The 19,562-nt window shown below is 46.2% G+C and overlaps 1 protein-coding gene across 1 annotated transcript; it reads left to right on the forward strand.

Annotated features, from left to right (window-relative positions):
• Positions 1–642: 642 nt before the first annotated feature.
• STYK1 (serine/threonine/tyrosine kinase 1) lies at positions 643–15,036 on the forward strand. The gene is made up of 9 exons (XM_077807368.1): positions 643–709; positions 6,220–6,357; positions 7,444–7,710; positions 8,313–8,494; positions 9,089–9,172; positions 10,591–10,799; positions 11,096–11,136; positions 12,369–12,465; positions 14,832–15,036. Exons 1-9 carry the CDS (start codon positions 643–645, stop codon positions 15,034–15,036), a joined length of 1,290 nt encoding a protein of 429 aa, XP_077663494.1.
• The last annotated feature ends 4,526 nt before the right edge of the window (positions 15,037–19,562 follow it).

A 19,562-nucleotide genomic window follows, 5' to 3' on the forward strand; every position in this document is an offset into this window, starting at 1 on the left:
TTACAGGTGTAATGAATCATATGTATGATGTTTCTTTACAGATCTGATTATGTCTGTAATATGGAATCAGTATTGGAGACCTTAGTGAGAAAGCTGCTATTTCTTAGTATATGTTCATGATGCAATAACATAGTGAAAGCACTCGGTCAGGAATGCCAGGTAGAATGGTGTGATGTGGTGTCTTATGCACATGTGCCTGATGTTTTATAGGCCTGGAGATAAAAGACTGAGTTATTCTTGCATCTGAAATGTGATTTACACAGATAATTTAAAATATAAGTAAACTAATGTCTTTTAACTTATGCCTTCCTGAGGAATGAGAGGTACCTGACTCTCCCGCATGGTACTGCAGAACAAACCTAGCCTCTGCTCCTGTACTGAGATGCCATCACCAGAAATTGATTCTGACTATGCCATATTAGACCATTAACACCTAAGTGCCTATAGCTCCCCAAGTCTCTGATTCACTTCCCCCCACTAATCTGAGGCTGGATTAGAACCAATGACAAAGAGGGTGAAGAGCATAGCTTCTCACCCACTTTCCCAGCAACCATCTTGTCCTGCCACTGTATTTATAGTAATGTTTCATATCTGTGCAGTGGAAATTCCAGAGATGAAGGACATGCTCACACCCAGCTGATCATGGCAGGGAACGTAAGGAGACTCAGACGCATGCTACTGGAATGCAACAACAGTGACAAGTTATGTGGTAAGATTCCAGGCAACTGTTTCCTTGCCTTTTACTTTTGTGTGTCCAGGTCTCATAAGCTGAGCAGCAGGACCTGCTCAGACAACTGTGAGCCACCCTCACCTCCAGAGAGTGATTTGATTGAGCCTCCCCTACAGTAAATCCCAATGCATGACCTCTTCTTCACACCTGCCCCTATCTGTTTTGCCTTTTCAGCCGAGTGTATTGGCTTTTTCACTCAGGGTGGAGAACAAAGAATATGTTTCCAGCACTGGTGTATATGGCTGGGTGGAAAGGATAGGGGAATGATGGATGAAGATTTCCTGTTAAACAGGAGAAGCGATGTAACACCCTGATCAAAGTTCAGACGGAGGTATACTAATTCCACCTGGGGGGGTCAAATTATTATCATCACAGAGCTCTGAGTCAGCCCAAATCAGTGTTGCACTCACACCAGTAGCACTAGAGCAGGGGTGGCCAACCTGTGGCTCCGGAGCCACATGCGGCTCTTCAGAAGTTAATATGCGGCTCCTTGTCTAGGCACCGACTCCAGGGCTGGAGCTACAGGCGCCAACTTTCCCGTGGGCCGGGGGTGCTCACTGCTCAGCCCCTGGCTCTGCCACAGGCCCTGCCCCCACTCCACCCCTTCCCGCCCCCTCCCCTGAGCCTGCCTTGACCTTGCTCCTCCCCCATCCCCAAGAGCCTCCTGCACACCACGAAACAGCTGATCGGGAGGTGCGGGGAAAGAGGGGGAGGCGCTGATTGGCGGGGCTGCCGATGGCTGGGAGGTGCTGGGAGTGGGGGATGGGGGAGCTGATGGGGGGCTGCTGACATATTACCGTGGCTCTTCGGCAATGTATATTGTTAAATTCTGGCTCCTTTTCAGACTCAGGTTGGCCACCCCTGCACTAGAGTATAAGAAATAAACAACACAAAAGCATTCTCACAGGGATGCCCTGCATCTGCAGGCTTGGCAGCCTTAACTGTTCTGGCAGATCACCAAGGGAAACCCAGATGCTGCAAGAAATGCTGTTTGTGACTCATTAGGAGAATCTCTTCTTTCTGAATCACTACTGAAATCAATGCCCCTGCAGGAGGTTAGGGGAAATCATATTTTGGTTGAGGTATATAGATGAGGTCTTGACCACATATGGTCTTTAAAGATCGCATGGTATTTTTCAAGGGACCGATAGTGGTAGGTGCCAAGCCCCACCAGCCCCTATTAATTTCATGGGCAGTTGAAGGTACTTATCACTTCATATGAGAATCATAGAATCATAGAATATCAGGGTGGGAAGGGACCTCAGGAGGTCATCTAGTCCAACCCCCTGCTCAAAGCAGGACCAATCCCCAACTAAATCATCCCAGCCAGGGCTTTGTCAAGCCTGACCTTAAAAACTTCTAAGGAAGGAGATTCTACCACCTCCCTAGGTAATGCATTCCAGTGTTTCACCACCCTCCTAGTGAAAAAGTTTTTCCTGATATCCAACCTAAACCTCCCCCACTGCAACTTGAGACCATTACTCCTCATTCTGTCATCTGCTACCACTGAGAACAGTCTAGATCCATCTTCTTTGGAACCCCCTTTCAGGTAGTTGAAAGCAGCTATGAAATCCCCCCTCATTCTTCTCTTCTGCAGACTAAACAATCCCAGTTCCCTCAGCCTCTCCTCATAAGTCATGTGTTCTAGTCCCCTAATCATTTTTGTTGCCCTCTGCTGGACGTTTTCCAATTTTTCCACATCCTTCTTGTAGTGTGTGGACCAAAACTGGACACATGAGGCTCCAGATGAGGCCTCACCAATGTCGAATAGAGGGGAACGATCACGTCCTTCAATCTGCTGGCAATGCCCCTACTTATACATCCCAAAATGCCATTGGCCTTCTTGGCAACAAGGGCACACTGTTGACTCATATCCAGCTTCTCGTCCACTGTCACCCCTAGGTCCTTTTCTGCAGAACTGCTGCCGAGCCATTCGGTCCCTAGTTTGTAGCGGTGCATGGGGTTCTTCCGTCCTAAGTGCAGGACTCTGCACTTGTCCTTGTTGAACCTCATCAGATTTCCTTTGGCCCAATCCTCCAATTTGTCTAGGTCCCTCTGTATCCTATCCCTACCCTCCAGTGTATCTACCTCTCCTTCCAGTTTAGTGTCATCTGCAAACTTGCTGAGGGTGCAATCCACACCATCCTCCAGATCATTTATGAAGATATTGAACAAAACCAGTCCGAGGACCGACCCTTGGAGCACTCCAATTGATACCGGCTGCCAACTAGACATGGAGCCATTGATCACTATCCGTTGAGCCCGACAATCTCTCCAACTTTATGTCCACCTTATAATCCATTCATCCAGCCCATAGTTCTTTAACTTGCTGGCAAGAATACTGTGGGAGACCATGTCAAAAGCTTTGCTAAAGTGAAGGAACAACACGTCCACTGCTTTCCCCTCATCCACAGAGCCAGTTATCTCATCATAGAAGGCAATTAGATTAGTCAGGCATGACTTGCCCTTGGTGAATCCATGCTGACTGTTCCTGATCACTTTCCTCTCCTCTAAGTGCTTCAGAATTGATTCCCTGAGGACCTGCTCCATGATTTTTCCAGGGACTGAGGTGAGGCTGACTGGCCTGTAATTCCCAGGATCCTCCTTCTTTCCTTTTTTAAAGATTGGCACTACATTAGCCTTTTTCCAGTCATCCGGGACTTTCCCTGATCGCCATGAGTTTTCAAAGAGAATGGCCAATGGCTCTGCAATCAAATCCGCTAACTCCTTTAGCACTCTTGTATGCAGCGCATCCGGCCCCATGGACTCGTGCTCGTCCAGCTTTTCTAAATAGTCCCTAACCACCTCTTTCTCCACAGAGGGCTGGCCACTTCCTCCCCATGCTGTGCTGCCCAGTGCAGTAGTCTGGGAGCTGACCTTGTTCGTGAAGACAGAGGCAAAAAAAAGCATTGAGTACATTAGCTTTTTCCACATCCTCTGTCGCTAGGTTGCCTCCCTCATTCAGTAAGGGGCCCACACTTTCCTTGACTTTCTTCTTGTTGCTAACGTACCTGAAGAAACCCTTCTTGTTCCTCTTAACATCTCTTGCTAGTTACACCTCCAGGTGTGATTTGGCCTTACTGATTTCACTCCTGCATGCCTGAGCAATATTTTTATACTCTTTCCTGGTCATTTGTCCAATCTTCCACTTCTTGTAAGCTGCTTTTTTGTGTTTAAGATCAGCAAGGATTTCACTGTTATGCCAAGCTGGTCGCCTGCCATATTTACTATTCTTTCTACACAGCAGGATGGTTTGTCTCTGTAACCTCAATAAAGATTCTTTAAAATACAGCCAACTCTCCTGGACTCCTTTCCCCCTCATGTTATTCTCCCAGGGGATCTTGCCCATCAGTTCCCTGAGGGAGTCAAAGTCTGCTTTTCTGAAGTCCAGGGTCCGTATTCTGCTGCTCTCCTTTCTTCCCTGTGTCAGTATCCTGAACTCGACCATCTCATGGTCACTGCCTCGCAGGTTCCCATCCACTTTTGCTTCCCCTACTAATTCTTCCCAGTTTGTGAGCAGCAGGTCAAGACGAGCTCTGCCCCTAGTCGGTTCCTCCAGCACTTGCACCGGGAAATTGTCCCCTACACTTTCCAAAAACTTCTTGGATTGTCTGTGCACCGCTGTATTGCTCTCCCAGCAGATATCAGGGTGATTGAAGTCTCCCATGATAACCAGGGCCTGCGATCTAGTAACTTCCATGAGTTGCCAGAAGAAAGCCTCGTCCACCTCATCCCCCTGGTCCTGTGGTCTATAGCAGACTCCCACCACAACTTCACCCTTGTTGCTCACACTTCTAAACTTAATCCAGAAACTCTCAGGTTTTTCTGCAGTTTCATGCTTGAGCTCTGAGCAGTCATACTGCTCCCTTACATATAATGCAACTCCCCCACCTTTTCTGCCCTGCCTGTCCTTCCTGAACTGTTTATATCCATCCATGACAGTACTCCAGTCATGTGAGTTATCCCACCAAGTCTCTGTTATTCCAATCACATCATAATTCCTTGACTGTGCCAGGACTTCCATTTCTCCCTGCTTGTTTCCCAGGCTTCTTGCATTTGTGTATAGGCACTTGAGATAACTCGCTGATCGTCCCTCTTTCTCAGTATGAGGCAGGAGCCCTGCCCTCTCGCGTGCTCCTGCTCGTGCTTCCTCCCGGTATCCCACTTCCCCACTTACCTCAGGGCTTTGGTCTCCTTCCCCTGGTGAACCTAGTTTAAAGCACTCCTCACTAGGTTAGCCAGCCTGCTTGTGAAGATGCTCTTTCCTCTCTTCGTTAGGTGGAGCCCGTCTCTGCCTAGCACTCCTCCTTCTTTGAACACCATCCTATGGTCAAAGAATCCAAAGCCTTCTCTCTGACAACACATGCATAGCCATTCGTTGACTTCCACAATTTGACGGTCTCTGGGTATCCCAGAGTATTGTAACCCAAGAGAGTAAGGATGTTAACCCCAGCATTCTGGCCAAATTCCAAACCAGTTAATTTACTCTTCCGCTCTAATATTCCAGCCCCCCCCACCGTGTTTTAATGGGAGAAGTTATTCACCTCAATTACACTGTTCTACAGCATTGTTGACATAGAATGGCTGCCCAGGCTCCACCCCAGAGCTAGCTGCATTTCATTGGTGAGTGATCCCTAAATGCACTGGCTAACACTTTCATATACAAGTATGTGGCGGAGCAGTGGGTGTCATGCATTCACCCTATTGAGGAAGAAGATAATAAACTCTTCTGGGTTCGTCCACACATCTGCAAGACTTCCTGTGCCTGGAGGAGGAAGCTTAAGAAGGGAACACCAGTCCAAGGGTTGGTAACTGGGGAAGATTATTGTGCCTCAGAGACAGCTGATTACAGGAATAGATTAGTGAAGGGGGAGGCAGTCATTGATCCTGGGATTGCCTGGACCAGGTACAGAATGGATGTCTAGGGAAGGACTCTACCCCTGATCATGACAATAAAATGCCTATAGATAAGCTGGGACCAAGATTTGCCCATGAGACTGAACGCCTTATATCTCCCTTTTCTTTATTTTGGTCTTCCCTGCCCCCGGAGAGGGGGAAAGGTGTGTGTGTGTGTTGTTATTTTTTGAGAGAGACTCTTGTCTACCCCAAGCAGGGGTAGGAATCTGTGAGTGTCAGAGGAAGGAAGCAACCCAAACCGTGGTCTGTGGGGGACGCCAGGAGATCCCATCCACCACAAGGCACCTAAAGAAGTGGCCTGATATTCAGAGGTGAAGAATTCCCATTGACTTCAGTGGGAGTCTTAATAGTCAGCCCCTCTGGAAATCAGGCTAGCAGTTGATGAGGTGCTTAGATACTACTGCAATGAGCACAGCATGGATAGATAGCTCCTTCATGTTGAAAATTACTAGAATGGACTATTATTATGGTGTTGTACAGGCTTTGTTCAGTGTGGGAGTGTTGTACACACGGTGATTTCACTGAGCAATAACGGTTACTCTTTGTTTCCCATTTTCTCTTCCCATTGACAGTTGTGCGTGAGTACCAGACTGAAGTGATCATCATCCCTGTCTTCCTAGTGGGTGTCTTTGTCATCCTGTTAGGTGTGATCCTTTGGCTCCGCTATCGAAGCTGGAGGTCGAAGCAACAGCAACTGCCCAGACGCCAAGGTAACAAAGAGGGGAGAGCTGGGTTCAATGGAAAGTCTCTCATTCCCACCCCCAGGGCTTTCAGAGACAAGGAGAACTGAAGAGCCTGAGCTTGGAACTCAATGGCCTTGTCTACATTAGGAAAATTGGGACCTCTAGTTCACCACTAGTACAGCTCCACCAATGGTAGCCATGGTGGAGGTTGTAGCATAGAGGAGACTCAGGTCCATAGAGCATTGTGTCATCTCACCCTGCTGGGGGTACAGTTAGATGACGTAGTGGTAAAATCACTTGAAACCTGTCATGCAGGGGACATGGTTTCAAGCTTTAGCCTCAATTCCTTCAGGGCCAGTGTAGGCTGACCACAGTGCCATCTGGACGTTAATACTCTGCACTGCAGTAGATCCAGATTCAGTTTCCAGTCATGGTGTCCTATGGCTAGGAACACTATGAGGCTAAATTGGTTGGCATATTCTGTGTGGGTATCACAAATTTGATTCCCGGTTATAGTGGCCAATTCCCAGGAGTCCACTCAGTTGTAGCTGGCAACGCTACAGAATTGGGGTTTGCAAAGTGGCTAAAGCAAGAAACCCAGATCTGAGCTTGTTTTATATCCATGCACAAAGAGCAGAACAAGTACTTCCAGTCTAAAGTGAATTGGTATTTTTTAATTGGTATATATTAAGGGAATTAAGAAAGAACGAAAGTAAAGTCTCTAAGGACACTGTATGTCTCTTCTCTGTAACAATCTACAGCAATTCTGAGAACAAAATGGCTGCTGTATCTACACACTGTCAGAGTTCTTAGACGTGTAAAGATGCAGTATCCAGAAAACAAGGGTTTAGAAGTTACATACACCATAGATTTCAGGTCTCAGTTTCTCCTGCCTCTCAGCCAAGTTGGGTGGGAGTCCTGGGGAAGCAGAGTCCTCTGTCTCCTTGTGGGCTGGCCTAGCTGAGACCAAATAACACTTCCCCAGCCATGATTCTGAAAATCAAAATAGAGCATGAGCCTAAGGGAACAGTTCATAGCCAGTGGCAAAATGTAAAGGAGGAAAATTCATCCCCCAAACACTTATATATCATTTGGCTTTTATTTTTGCAACAGCTGTTGCCCCATTGCCAGCAGAGGACAAGAGCCAGAAGGAACACAGTGAGTCAGAGAACACCTACATCCAGCTGAGTGAGACAACTGTGGAGAGTCTACTGAGATCTGCAGCCTTGACTCTGAAGGAGCTGGAAATACCACGAGACAGACTCATACCAGGGTCCTCGAAGCTGATACACAATGGCAGTTTTGGGGGAATCTACAGAGCAGAATTGGAGACTGGGAACCCTGGGAAAACTAAGACAGTCATCCTGAAAGCCTTACAGGGTAACAGAGGTGGCAGGAGTGCTCCATTTTTATACACTTCTCTGTTTCCCACTTGTGTGAATCCACTAGAAATTCCCCATTCTCTAGCTCTGAGTCCGTTTTCTTTCTTAGCAGTTGCACAAGGGGCTGCCCCTTTCTCTGCTGTGAGCTACTGCTCCCTGCTTTCCTGTGTGCATCCCCCCAGTGATTCCTCTCTGTCTGTGTACCCTCTCAATCTCTCTCTATGGCCTTGACTTCACTACAGAATTTGATCATATTTGAATATGCCTGTAAAGGTGTGAGATGACAAGATGCTGACCATGAATTTGCATTCAGTGTAGGCAAGCACAAGTAGTGTTAATCATTATGTCAGCTAGTCATGGTTAAACTTTGGTCTTAGCAGGGTTTAGTCACAAGCAGTATATATGCATGTTAAAGGAGGTTGTATTGCATGGTCTAATAATGCTTAGTCCTGCCATGAATGCAGGGGACCGGACTAGATGACCTCTTGAGGTCCCATCCACTCCTATCATTCTCTGATTCTGTGTTGAGAATATTGAATATGATCTTTTCACTTCTTTGCCTCCCTGTGGTGATGCTGTCTTTTTCTCTGGTACTTTCAGACACTGCTGGACCCAGTGAGGTGAAGGATTTCCTGGGAAGGATTAAGTTCCATCAGTCCCTTGGTCATCATGATAACATGGTTGAACTGATAGGATGTTGTGTAGTCCAGCTGCCCCTTTATATGATCCTGGAGGATGTGTCCCATGGGGACCTCCTGAATTTCTTGTGGACCTGCCGCAGGGTGAGTCTGAGGAAGTGAATGCCAGACCAATTATCATGTCTATCCTCCACCTCTGTCCATGTCTCTTACATACATCTATTTAAGAAGATATCTTTATCATGTGTGGTTCTTTTAATCCATCCATCCTTAGGCTTCTCTAACCATCCATCCATTCACAATACAACTCTTGCTTTTTTATGTATGTATATTTCTACCTAGTCATTCACCTCCTGTCACACTTCCCCTTCCTTGCTGCTTACCCACAAGCTATCCCCACTATATCACTCACCTGCCCCACCAACCATCCATTCCTTCAACGTACCACCTACCCTTCAATTGTCTAACCGTTCACCTTTTTACCTCTTCCATGTTTGTGTTTGATGCAGTACCTGAGCATTATAAATGTTTATAAAGAATAACTATCTCAAGCAGGGCCAATAATGCCAATTTGCTATTGGGCACATAAGGAGAATGATGCCTGTAGGAGGATGCAAGGGTTAGATGGATATGGTGCCATTTGCTGAAACCAGAATCTCATCAGAAAGAAGCAGAATTCCCCCTCTTTTTCTCTACTGTGGCATTTGTTTGATGTGCTTTCTGCTTCTCTTTCTCTAGGATGTAATGACCATGGATGGTATCCCGTATGACTTCACGGAGAGGCAGGTATATAAAGTCGGGCAGCAGGTTGCAGCTGCCTTGGTAAGTCTACATCTTGATTCATTTACCATGATAGGAGAGACAAAAAAAGAGACAGAAACCCACCCTAACGTCAGAGTCCAACCTGGGGGAACTCTATTCTTTCAAATTTAGAATCCACTAAAAATTATGTGTGCTAGATTTAAATAGGAAGCACAAATGGTTTTAGTTCCTCCTAGATTTGATAAGACACTGTTACTGCCTGTTTCTATTAATCCTTGAAACAGGCCAGGAATTACTTTCATTCAAGAATCTGTATTGTTTACCTGCTGTAGTAGCACAAACTGACATTTAAGTAGAAAAACTGTAGTTTAAAAATGGAAGTTCCCAAGAAACAGAAGAGATAAAAATGGAGGAAGGATGGTAGTATGATTAAGGCACTGGACAAAAACTCAAAACATCAATGTTCAATGGCCAGCTTTGTCACAAATTTAGGCAAGTCACTTAAGCTCTGTGTGTCTCAGTCACCTGTGTGTAAAATGGGGATAATAATACATTTCTATTTAGACTGTAAGCTCTTTGGGGCAGGGGTTTCTCTTACTATGCGTTTGTACAGTGCCTTGCACAATGGGGCCTGATCTTAGTTGCGGCCTTTAGGCACTACTGGAATACAAATATTTAACCCAGCTAGAAAAAGATTTGTGAATCTCACAAATACAATAATAATGCTGAACAGAATATTATTAGAGAAACCCAAAATGCCCTTCTGTTTCATGAATGAAAATGTTATAGCAAAGAAAGGGGGAAGCACACACAAGAGTAACAGGGAAAAGATAGGAGGCAATGGGTTTCCCCACTGTTGGATTTTCCATTTCAGCAGGACTGGATTCCCCCACTGGATGGATTCACCCTCCCCCTTCTCACTAGTTAGAGCAGATGTTCCCTCTCAGTGGAAGAGGAAGGTCTCTCAATTAGTGATTTTCACTCTTTTAGGAATAGAATGTCCTCCTTGGCAGATTTTCCCATCCAGTAGAAGTGGGTATCACCTGACTGGTGGATTTTCCCTTCAGTAAGAGCAAGGACCTTTATTGGTGGATTTTCCCACCCCCACCTCCCCTTGGTGGATTAGGTGTGGACCCTGCTGATGGATATTCACTATAGGTGGCTGCTTTCAGTGGTGGTAGCTGAAGTGAGTTTCCTTAGGAATTTTGCATGAAAGGCCAAAGGGCTGAGGAAGCATGATAGATCTTTGTGTGGTATTGGAACTTCTTGGCCTAACCAATGAGAATATTCCTCTGATAAAAGCTCCTCGTGATATTATGTAGGTGTGCCAGGTACACTCACCACATGGCTGGCTGCCAGGGACCCAGGTCACTGTGGTGCATGCATCGTTGGTGGGGGCAAAGGGCATAAATTAATTGATTTTTTCAGTCAGTTAAAGAGAAAAACAACTAACTCTTCCCCTTTTTCCAACTTGCTAGGAATTTCTCCAGCAGAAGAAACTTTTCCATGGGGATGTGGCAGCCAGAAATGTTCTGATTCAGTCTGACTTCACTGCCAAACTCTGTGGGCTGGGTCTGGCGTGTGAAACCCACACCTATGGCACCAGCTGTGTCAGACAGATTGTGCCACTCAAGTGGCAGGCACCAGAGCGGCTATTAATGAAACCTCCCAGCATCAAGGCAGACATGTATGGTTTGTTCTGGGGTGAAACTATATCTAGCTTTCAAACCTTATCTATCACTTTCAATTCCTCACACAACACTGTGTTCTGATCCACAGATCAAAACTCCACTGTAGGGCTCACCCTTGCTTCCAGCATGGAGCTCCACCTGGTGGCTTGCCCCTTCCTCCCTCTGCTCACCTCCCCAGCTCACCCTCATTGTTATCATATGTTTAAATTATTACCTTGCTTTTTTCAGTTGCTTTCAGGCTAGAGATTGGAATAAGACCTGCCAGTGAAACTGACACTGTGTTTTCTTACAGATGGTCCTTTGGAATCTTACTGTATGAGATGATCACATTAGGTAAGAAGAAAAAATAAAATCCTAGGGAAAGGCTGGAGTGTCAAGGGACAGCTCAGGCTAACAGTCTCAAACCTGAATGTGTACAGTTAGGTGTTTAAATAAACAGTTTGATTTTTTTCAAAGGTGTATATCATCCACTACTCCTTTTGGATTTCCTGTCAATGGGATTTACCTTAGTAAATCAGGATGCCCTTTTAGGAGCATAAATATGGATTTTGGTGCCTAACCTTAGGCACCCAAGGTTGAAAATTTTGACTTATGGGCCTGAATTACATTGGCAGTATGGCTACAGAAAAAAAGATAGGCTACATTCTACTGCTGCTGCATGCAACATCAGAATCAAGAGTGTGTGGGAAATGGCCATGGTGTCTTTTATGTCATGTGGTCACTTCTGTTTGCTAGGAACTGGACTGAGACCTCTACAACTCATTTCACAGAGACAACAGAACAACCTTCAGAGGAGAATATCTTTCTACGTTTTCTCACCTAGTGTCAGATAACTTAAAAAAGAAAGGCTCTGCCCCCTATTCCACAATCTTCCTGAGCCATCTAGTCCTCCTAGTTATTCTGGAAACATTGCCCTAGAAATGAAAGGTTCCATATCCCATTCTTTAAACTCTGTGCTATCTCATCACTCCAGATTCCATTTCTAGAGGGGCTTCTCCAGCAGTTATCTTCGTATTCCCCAAATAAGGATGCAACTTATGCTGTATCTAAAAATGTGCCTCTCTTCTTCTGGCCTTACAAACATGGGAAGAAGAGAGAGATAGGAAAGACCAAAAAAGAATAAAAAATTTAAGTGATTAAAAGACTGCAGTTCCTGTATGTTGCCACAGTGTGTCACCCTTATTCCTCACCTTACTTTATGCTGCACATTTCCACACTGTGGCTTAGGGCTGTCACTTCTGAGCTGCAAAAAATTGGGACATCCGAACCATTTAATCTGGGACAGCGACGTTAAAGGAATCATCCTGGAAAAACCCAGACAATTGGCCACCCTAACCTAGTTACAGATGCTACTTTTGCTCTGTGCAATTACCCTGTCCAGCCACCAGGTGTTAACCTTTCATGATTCATCACTCAGCATTTCTTTGAGGGGAAAAGAAAGTTGGCATCACACCTTCACTGGTTTATTTGTGGTAGGAAAGAGGATAGGCCTCATGTAGGAGCTGGAACTTGGAAATCATTTTCTCTGATAATTTTAACTTTTGTTGTTCATTTTTCTCTTCCAGGGGCTCCACCGTTTCCTGAGGTGCCACCTTCTCATATCCTACAACACCTTCAGAGAAGGAAGGTCATGAAGAGGCCCTCCACCTGCCAGCCAGCTATGTAAGGGGCTTCCTCTTCTTCTAACCTGATCTGAGTGGTGGGGCTTATACTCTGCTCCCAGCTCAGAGCTGCATGGAGAAGCTCTTACAGCCACGGTTTGCAAATTTTTCCAGTCGCATCCCTCTTACCATTCATTGAATTTGTCTCCCCACCCCACCATTACTTGTAATCTGAAGTAATCCCCTACTTTTGTGCTGTTGCTGGTTATGGTGCTCTCTTTAGAGCTGGGCGCTGGAGAACAGCATCTGCTGGCCAGGGCATTCATTTTGTTTGTGGCATGGGAGGACTATTTTATTAATTCCACACCCATCTTGCAATACCCACTCTGTTCCCTGCTCCTGCTATTATGGCGGCAGGTCCAGCGGGACCCATGGGATACAAGTTTCTTTATGCTCCTCTCAGGGAACCTCCTGCACCCCCCTCCCCAGAGGGGTAATCCCCCAGTTTGCACACCACTGTCTTACAGTATTTACACCTACCCTCAAAGATCACACACTGTCCTTGCTACTACTTGCTAAGGGTTTTCTTCTTTTTTTCAGTCTCAGTCTATATCTGAGCACTTCACTACCAGAAAGATGTTGACAGACTAGTGAGGAATTCTGAGAATGATTAAGGGAGTGGAGGAAAGATTTGAATAGAGAGGTTAGGAACTATTAGGAAAGGGATATATAAGACAGAAAATATCATAATTCCACTATATAAATCCTTGGTATGACCACACCTTGAATTTTGTGTGCAGTTCTGATCGCCTCTTCTCAGAAAAGATATATTAGAACTGGAAAAAATACAAAGAAAGGCAACAGAAATTCTTCGGGGTATAGAACAGCTTCCATATTAGAAGAAATTAAAAAGACTGGTACTGTTCATCTTGGAAAAGAGTTGACTAAGGGGGGGATATAATGGAGGTCTATAAATCATGACTGGTGGGGAGAAAGTAAATAAGGAAGTGATATTTACCCCTTCACATAACACAAAAACCAGGGGTCACCCAATGAAAATAGGCAGCATGTTTAAAACATAGTGAACTACTTCTTTACACAATGCACAGTCAAACTATGGAACTCATTGCCAGGGGATATCGTGAAGGCCAAAAGTATGGTTGGGTTAAAAAAAATAATTAGGTAAGTTCATGGAGGATAGGTCCATCAATGGCTATTAGCCAAGATGGTCAGAGATGCAACTCCTAAAACTCTGACTGCTAGAAGCTGGGACTGAGCGACAGGAGGTGGATCACTTGACAGTTGCCTTGTTCTGTTCACTCCTTTTGAAGCACCTGGCATTGGCCACTGTCAGAAGACAGGATACTGAGCTAGAAGGACCATTGGCCTGATCCAGTTTTGCCATTCTTATGTTCTTATATCTGAGGGGGATAGAATGGACTAGAATATTTGTAGGATGTAAATAATAAGGGAGCTAAGTTATTTACTCTGGTACTGGTAAAAGAGAGTATTGCAAGTGCTAAACTGAATGAAAGTGAGTAAAGGGAAAGTTGAGGCTGGATATTGAGGAACATTAAATAACAGTGAGGGACTATGGAACAGATTTTTAAAAAAAGATTTGTAGGTGCCTAACTCCCATAGATTTCAGTGGGAGTTAGGTGCCTAAATACCTTTAAAAATCACACGCTATGAGACTATAGGAAGGAAGGAAACAGAGGAGGCCAGTCACTTGGAACACTTAAAACTAGGACTCAAAAAAAGCCTGGAGAATAGACTAGGCAGCAATCATTTATTGGCTAAGGAGATATGGGAGGATGGACATGATGTGCTCTAACAGATCTCTTTAATCTCTTTGGGATGCTACTGTATGAAACTTTGACTGCCAAAAGGTCTCCTTCCTTCTCTTGAAGTTTATTCTTGCCACTTTGATCCCCCATCTGTCCTGCTGTGCTGTTGTTCCATCTGGGTCTACCCCAATTTGAACCTGGTTTTCTTGACTCTCAGAAATTAGAGGAAATGTCAAAGCAGTGATCAGGTCTTCCAAATGGTACAGGAGTCTCCTTGATAATAACTTGAATTCTCCCCTAAATGAATGAATAATCTTAGTGGGACAGTACCTCCTGTGCTGACATCAGTCCTGGACAAAAGAGCCCCTGGATATTCAACAAGGAGTCCTGGTAGCTCTCTCAATAATCAAGGAAGTGGTATGACTTAATGAACATTACCCCTCCTCCCCCATTCCATTCTCATAGGTGAATTCTAATAGTAGCAAGTGTGCGATTTCAAAGGTCCCTTATGCTAGCTGTGTATGTAGGTGAGATCAAGGTGTGGTCTCCAGAGTTTTCACTGAGGGGTGGGGATTCCTTTGTAGCATAAATTTGTCCTTGTGCCTCATTCCTGGCTTCTCACCACTCCTCTGTCTTACAGGTATGGTATCATGAAGTCCTGCTGGCGGTGGAGTGCTACAGATCGGCCGCCACCCAGAGAGCTGATCAAGCGCCTGCAAACAGCAGCCAAGAGCAGCAATGACCAAGTGGTGCTCCAGGTGCCTGAGCTGGTGGTGCCTGAACTATATGCTGATGTGGCTGGCGTTGATTTGAGGAGTCTTGCCAGGGACTACACTGTGCTCTGAAGCATGCCTCTGTGTACTGGGAAGGAGTGGATCTCTGACTTTGCCCCTCTTTGGGGAAACAAGGGGCTGACCCCTCTGGAAATCAGAATGGAGTGTGTGTTGGGAAAGTTCCTCTATTTTTTTTTAATGCAGAATGTAGTTAGGAGGGTGGGAAATTCTGAAATAAACACTAGGATCCAGAAGGGACTCCCAACTCGGAATTGAGAAATATATCCTGCACCACTCAAACGCCTCTCTACATCATGATTGGCTGCACTGAAGGGGACCAACCAAACAGAAACAATCATTCTGAGTGGCCTCAAGGTGGTGCTCAGTTATGAAGTTGTACAGCTTTGAGTGAATGAAATCTGTGACAAGGAAGCATTCCAGTACCACCACAGGGAGAAGGGTGGGGGTGGTTAAAAGTCTTGTCACCCATGACACCCCCACTTTTGCTGCTTTTTCCAGTCATACATGTGAAGAGAAGGCTCCGACCTGCAGCAATAGCAACTATGTGGATGGGACTGAAAGTTGTTTTGTCCTGCATTGTGCAGGAGGTTGGACTAGATGACCTCCTGAGGTCCCTTCCAAACCTGACATTCTATGATTCTATGAAAGCTGTCTACAAGGATTTACAAGAGGTGGACACCATGGGTGGCAAGGGATTGCTTTGGTTCCAAAGCATGTAAGTGGGAGGAAACTGGATGAAAATGAATGAAGGGAAATTACAGGTGGATATCAAGAACCATTTCCTAACCATAAGGATTTTTGGAAGTCATCCTACCCGTTCCCCCCACTCCCATTCCCCTCCAAGGAAGTGCTGGAAGTGCCATTGCTTGAACCTTTTAAAAGAGAATATGCTATAGGACACAATCTTGAACTGGCCCTAGAGATAAGAAAGTGGATGGATTAGGTGTTACCAAATAAGTCTTTTCCATCTCTAACTCCTCTATTGACTGAGGGCCCAATCAGATGAAGGGTAACATTACTTGTAAACATTCCACCCCATGGATGGACCTCTCAGGTGCTTTATGCCATAACCAACTGCAGAATAGTGGACCCTGTGTATTCTGATAGAATGAAATACCCTAAATGTTAAGGGATGCAGCAGAAATAGCTATATTAACGTAGGTTTCAGAGTAACAGCCGTGTTAGTCTGTCTTTGCAAAAAGAAAAGGAGTACTTGTGGCACCTTAGAGACTAACCAATTTATTTGAGCATGAGCTTTCGTGAGTACGAGTACTCCTTTTCTTTATATTAACAAGCACAAGTACTCCTTTTCTTTATATTAACGTACCACTTGATGCAGGAATGTGTCTTATTTTGTGGTGAGTGGCAGGGGTGGCTAGTTGTATGGGCCCGTGGTGCCCAGGCTCCAGCAAATTCAGGGCCTGGGGTCCCAGCTCCACCAATGTTCTGAGCCAGGTCTCTCCCTCAGCCCTGCCTGCCACCCCGGCCCTGCCTGTCGCCCCTGCGTGCCTCCCCCGGAGTGTCCCTGCCTGCCCTGGGCAGTGGGCGGCTTTCCCCTGCAGCTCCACGCTGCACTTCCTCACCAGCCGCTGCCAGCTACAAGGGAGCAGCACTGGGGGCAGGCTAAGGTGGCTGCTGCGCCTGCGGAGGGAGGAGGTGCATGGCAGCCCCCCCCCGCCCCGCAGGTGACTCCGAGTGGGGAGGGGCTTATCTTGGCTGGACCTCCTGAGCAATAGCCTGGGGGGGATTGGGTGAGTGTCACGCTGTGGGGAGGGGCCCCTCTCTCCCCCAGAGCTTGCTGCTGCCGGCACCAAGAGGGCTGGGGGAGTCCTCCTCTCTGGCCCCCTACCCCGGCCCCAGGGCAGCCTTCCTGCTGCACCCCAAACTCCTCATCCCTGGCTCAGCCCCACACCCTAGTCCCACACCCAACCCCCCTCCCCCCCCCCCCCCCCCGCATCCTTCCTTCATCCCAACCCCCTGTCCCAGCCCAGAGCCCACACCCAGCACGCAAACTCCCTACCGGAGCCTGCACCCCTCCTCTACCCAAACTCTGTCCCAGCAAACTCCCTACCGGAGCCTGCACCCCTCCTCTACCCAAACTCTGTCCCAGAGCCTGCACCCCAAACCCCCTTCTGCACCCAAACTCCCTCCCAGAGTCTGCCCCCCCAACTCCTCCTGCACCCAACCCCCTGCCCCAGCCCACAGCCTGCACCCAGCACCCAAACTCCCTCCCAGAGCCTTGGGGAGGAGGGGGGGACTTGGACCCATTCTGGGCACTACCAAAAATTATGCAAACCTGCCGTCCCTGGTGAGTGATGGCTGAGGCGTCAAAGGGTTGCTCAAGAGTAAAAGCTCCCATCCCATCATCTCAGAGAGAAATCCTCACTGAGATCACACTGTCAGGGAAGGCATCTGATGAGCCTTTGTTCTGCCCAAGTGATGCAGAGCAATTTATTTTCTTGTACATTTATCCTTTCAGTCTCTAGCTCCTATAAGGTGGGTAGAAAGCTGGCTAGATTGTCGGGCTCAACGGGTAGTGATCAATGGCTCCATGTCTAGTTGGCAGCCGGTATCAAGTGGAGTGCCCCAAGGGTCGGTCCTGGGGCTGGTTTTGTTCAATATCTTCATAAATGATCTGGAGGATGGTGTGGATTGCACTCTCAGCAAATTTGCGGATGATACTAAACTGGGAGGAGTGGTAGATACGCTGGAGGGGAGGGATAGGATACAGAAGGACCTAGACAAATTGGAGGATTGGGCCAAAAGAAATCTGATGAGGTTCAATAAGGATAAGTGCAGGGTCCTGCACTTAGGACGGAAGAATCCAATGCACCGCTACAGACTAGGGACCGAATGGCTAGGCAGCAGTTCTGCGGAAAAGGACCTAGGGGTGACAGTGGACGAGAAGCTGGATATGAGTCAGCAGTGTGCCCTTGTTGCCAAGAAGGCCAATGGCATTTTGGGATGTATAAGTAGGGGCATAGCGAGCAGATCGAGGGACGTGATCGTTCCCCTCTATTCGACATTGGTGAGGCCTCATCTGGAGTACTGTGTCCAGTTTTGTCCCCACACTACAAGAAGGATGTGGATAAATTGGAGAGAGTCCAGCGAAGGGCAACAAAAATGATTAGGGGTCTAGAACACATGACTTATGTGGAGAGGCTGAGGGAGCTGGGATTGTTTAGCCTGCAGAAGAGAAGAATGAGGGGGGATTTGATAGCTGCTTTCAACTACCTGAAAGGGGGTTCCAAAGAGGATGGCTCTAGACTGTTCTCAATGGTAGCAGATGACAGAACGAGGAGTAATGGTCTCAAGTTGCAGTGGGGGAGGTTTAGATTGGATATTAGGAAAAACTTTTTCACTAAGAGGGTGGTGAAACACTGGAATGCGTTACCTAGGGAGGTGGTAGAATCTCCTTCCTTAGAGGTTTTTAAGGTCAGGCTTGAGAAAGCCCTGGCTGGGATGATTTAACTAGGAATTGGTCCTGCTTCGAGCAGGGGGTTGGACTAGATGACCTTCAGGGGTCCCTTCCAACCCTGATATTCTATGATTCTATGATTCCTGGGTTAATTGCTTTAGTTTTTTGAGATGTTATTTTAGCATTGTAAAATACATCTGGTTACTGACATGACACAGCTAATATGAAAACAATATGGTGATTACATGGATAGGGTAAGAATAAAAGGTGATGGTAGAGTATTGTGAAAATTACATGGTGGTGATATCTAATCTGCTGTGTGAATAGCAGACATGGCTACTCTGTGACAAATGTGGCAATGCCTTATGTGCTGCGTGAATAAATTGATGACTACATCGCTATTTTGTCTTAATGTTGTGACAGCATAGGTACTCTGCGAATAACAATGAGCTGCTGGATTTGAAGTCAAGATTTAGTGGTGACAGAGGCTTTGGATATTATACTTTATATGGCACCCTTTGCTCAGGGCATGTACAAGTGCATGTCATTTTACTGTGAATTTCAGGCCTTGTCTATACTAGGGTTTTAGTCACCAGTATAGTTGCATTGGTGGTCTATACTGGTTCAGTATGATTTACATTGGGGAAGCTTACTCCAGTTGAGGGGAAGCTGTCCCAGAGCAAACCTCACTGCACTGATGTCAGTTGTGTCTACACTAGTAATTTGCCACAGGGCAACTACACTAGTGACTAACATCCCAGTGGAGAGAAGGGCTAAGTCTATTTTTCACCATGCCACCCTCATCTCAGAAGTGTCTGCATGGAACAGGGATAAATGTATTAGAATAATCATAAGGATTATTTTGCATGCTTTATAGTCTATTTTATAATTAGTGACATATAAATCTTATCTGAAAATATCTGGGGGCTTGTAAGATTTTTTTTTTAATAGGCATCCAAACTTTTACAAAGCTTGAGGCTGCTAGTCTTGAAGTCAGTGGCATTTTTTACCGTTAACTTCAAAAGAAGCAGACTCAGACCCTGAGCAAACAGACTTTTCACATGAGGTTTCCACAGTTTTCTGTTTTCAGTGGAGCTGGGTGTACCATAAAAACATCCTTTGCTGGGATTATGTTTCCTGTGGCATTGTAATCTGATGT

The sequence above is a fragment of the Eretmochelys imbricata genome, chromosome 1, assembly GCF_965152235.1.
Source record: "Eretmochelys imbricata isolate rEreImb1 chromosome 1, rEreImb1.hap1, whole genome shotgun sequence".
Lineage (NCBI taxonomy): Eukaryota > Metazoa > Chordata > Testudines > Cheloniidae > Eretmochelys > Eretmochelys imbricata.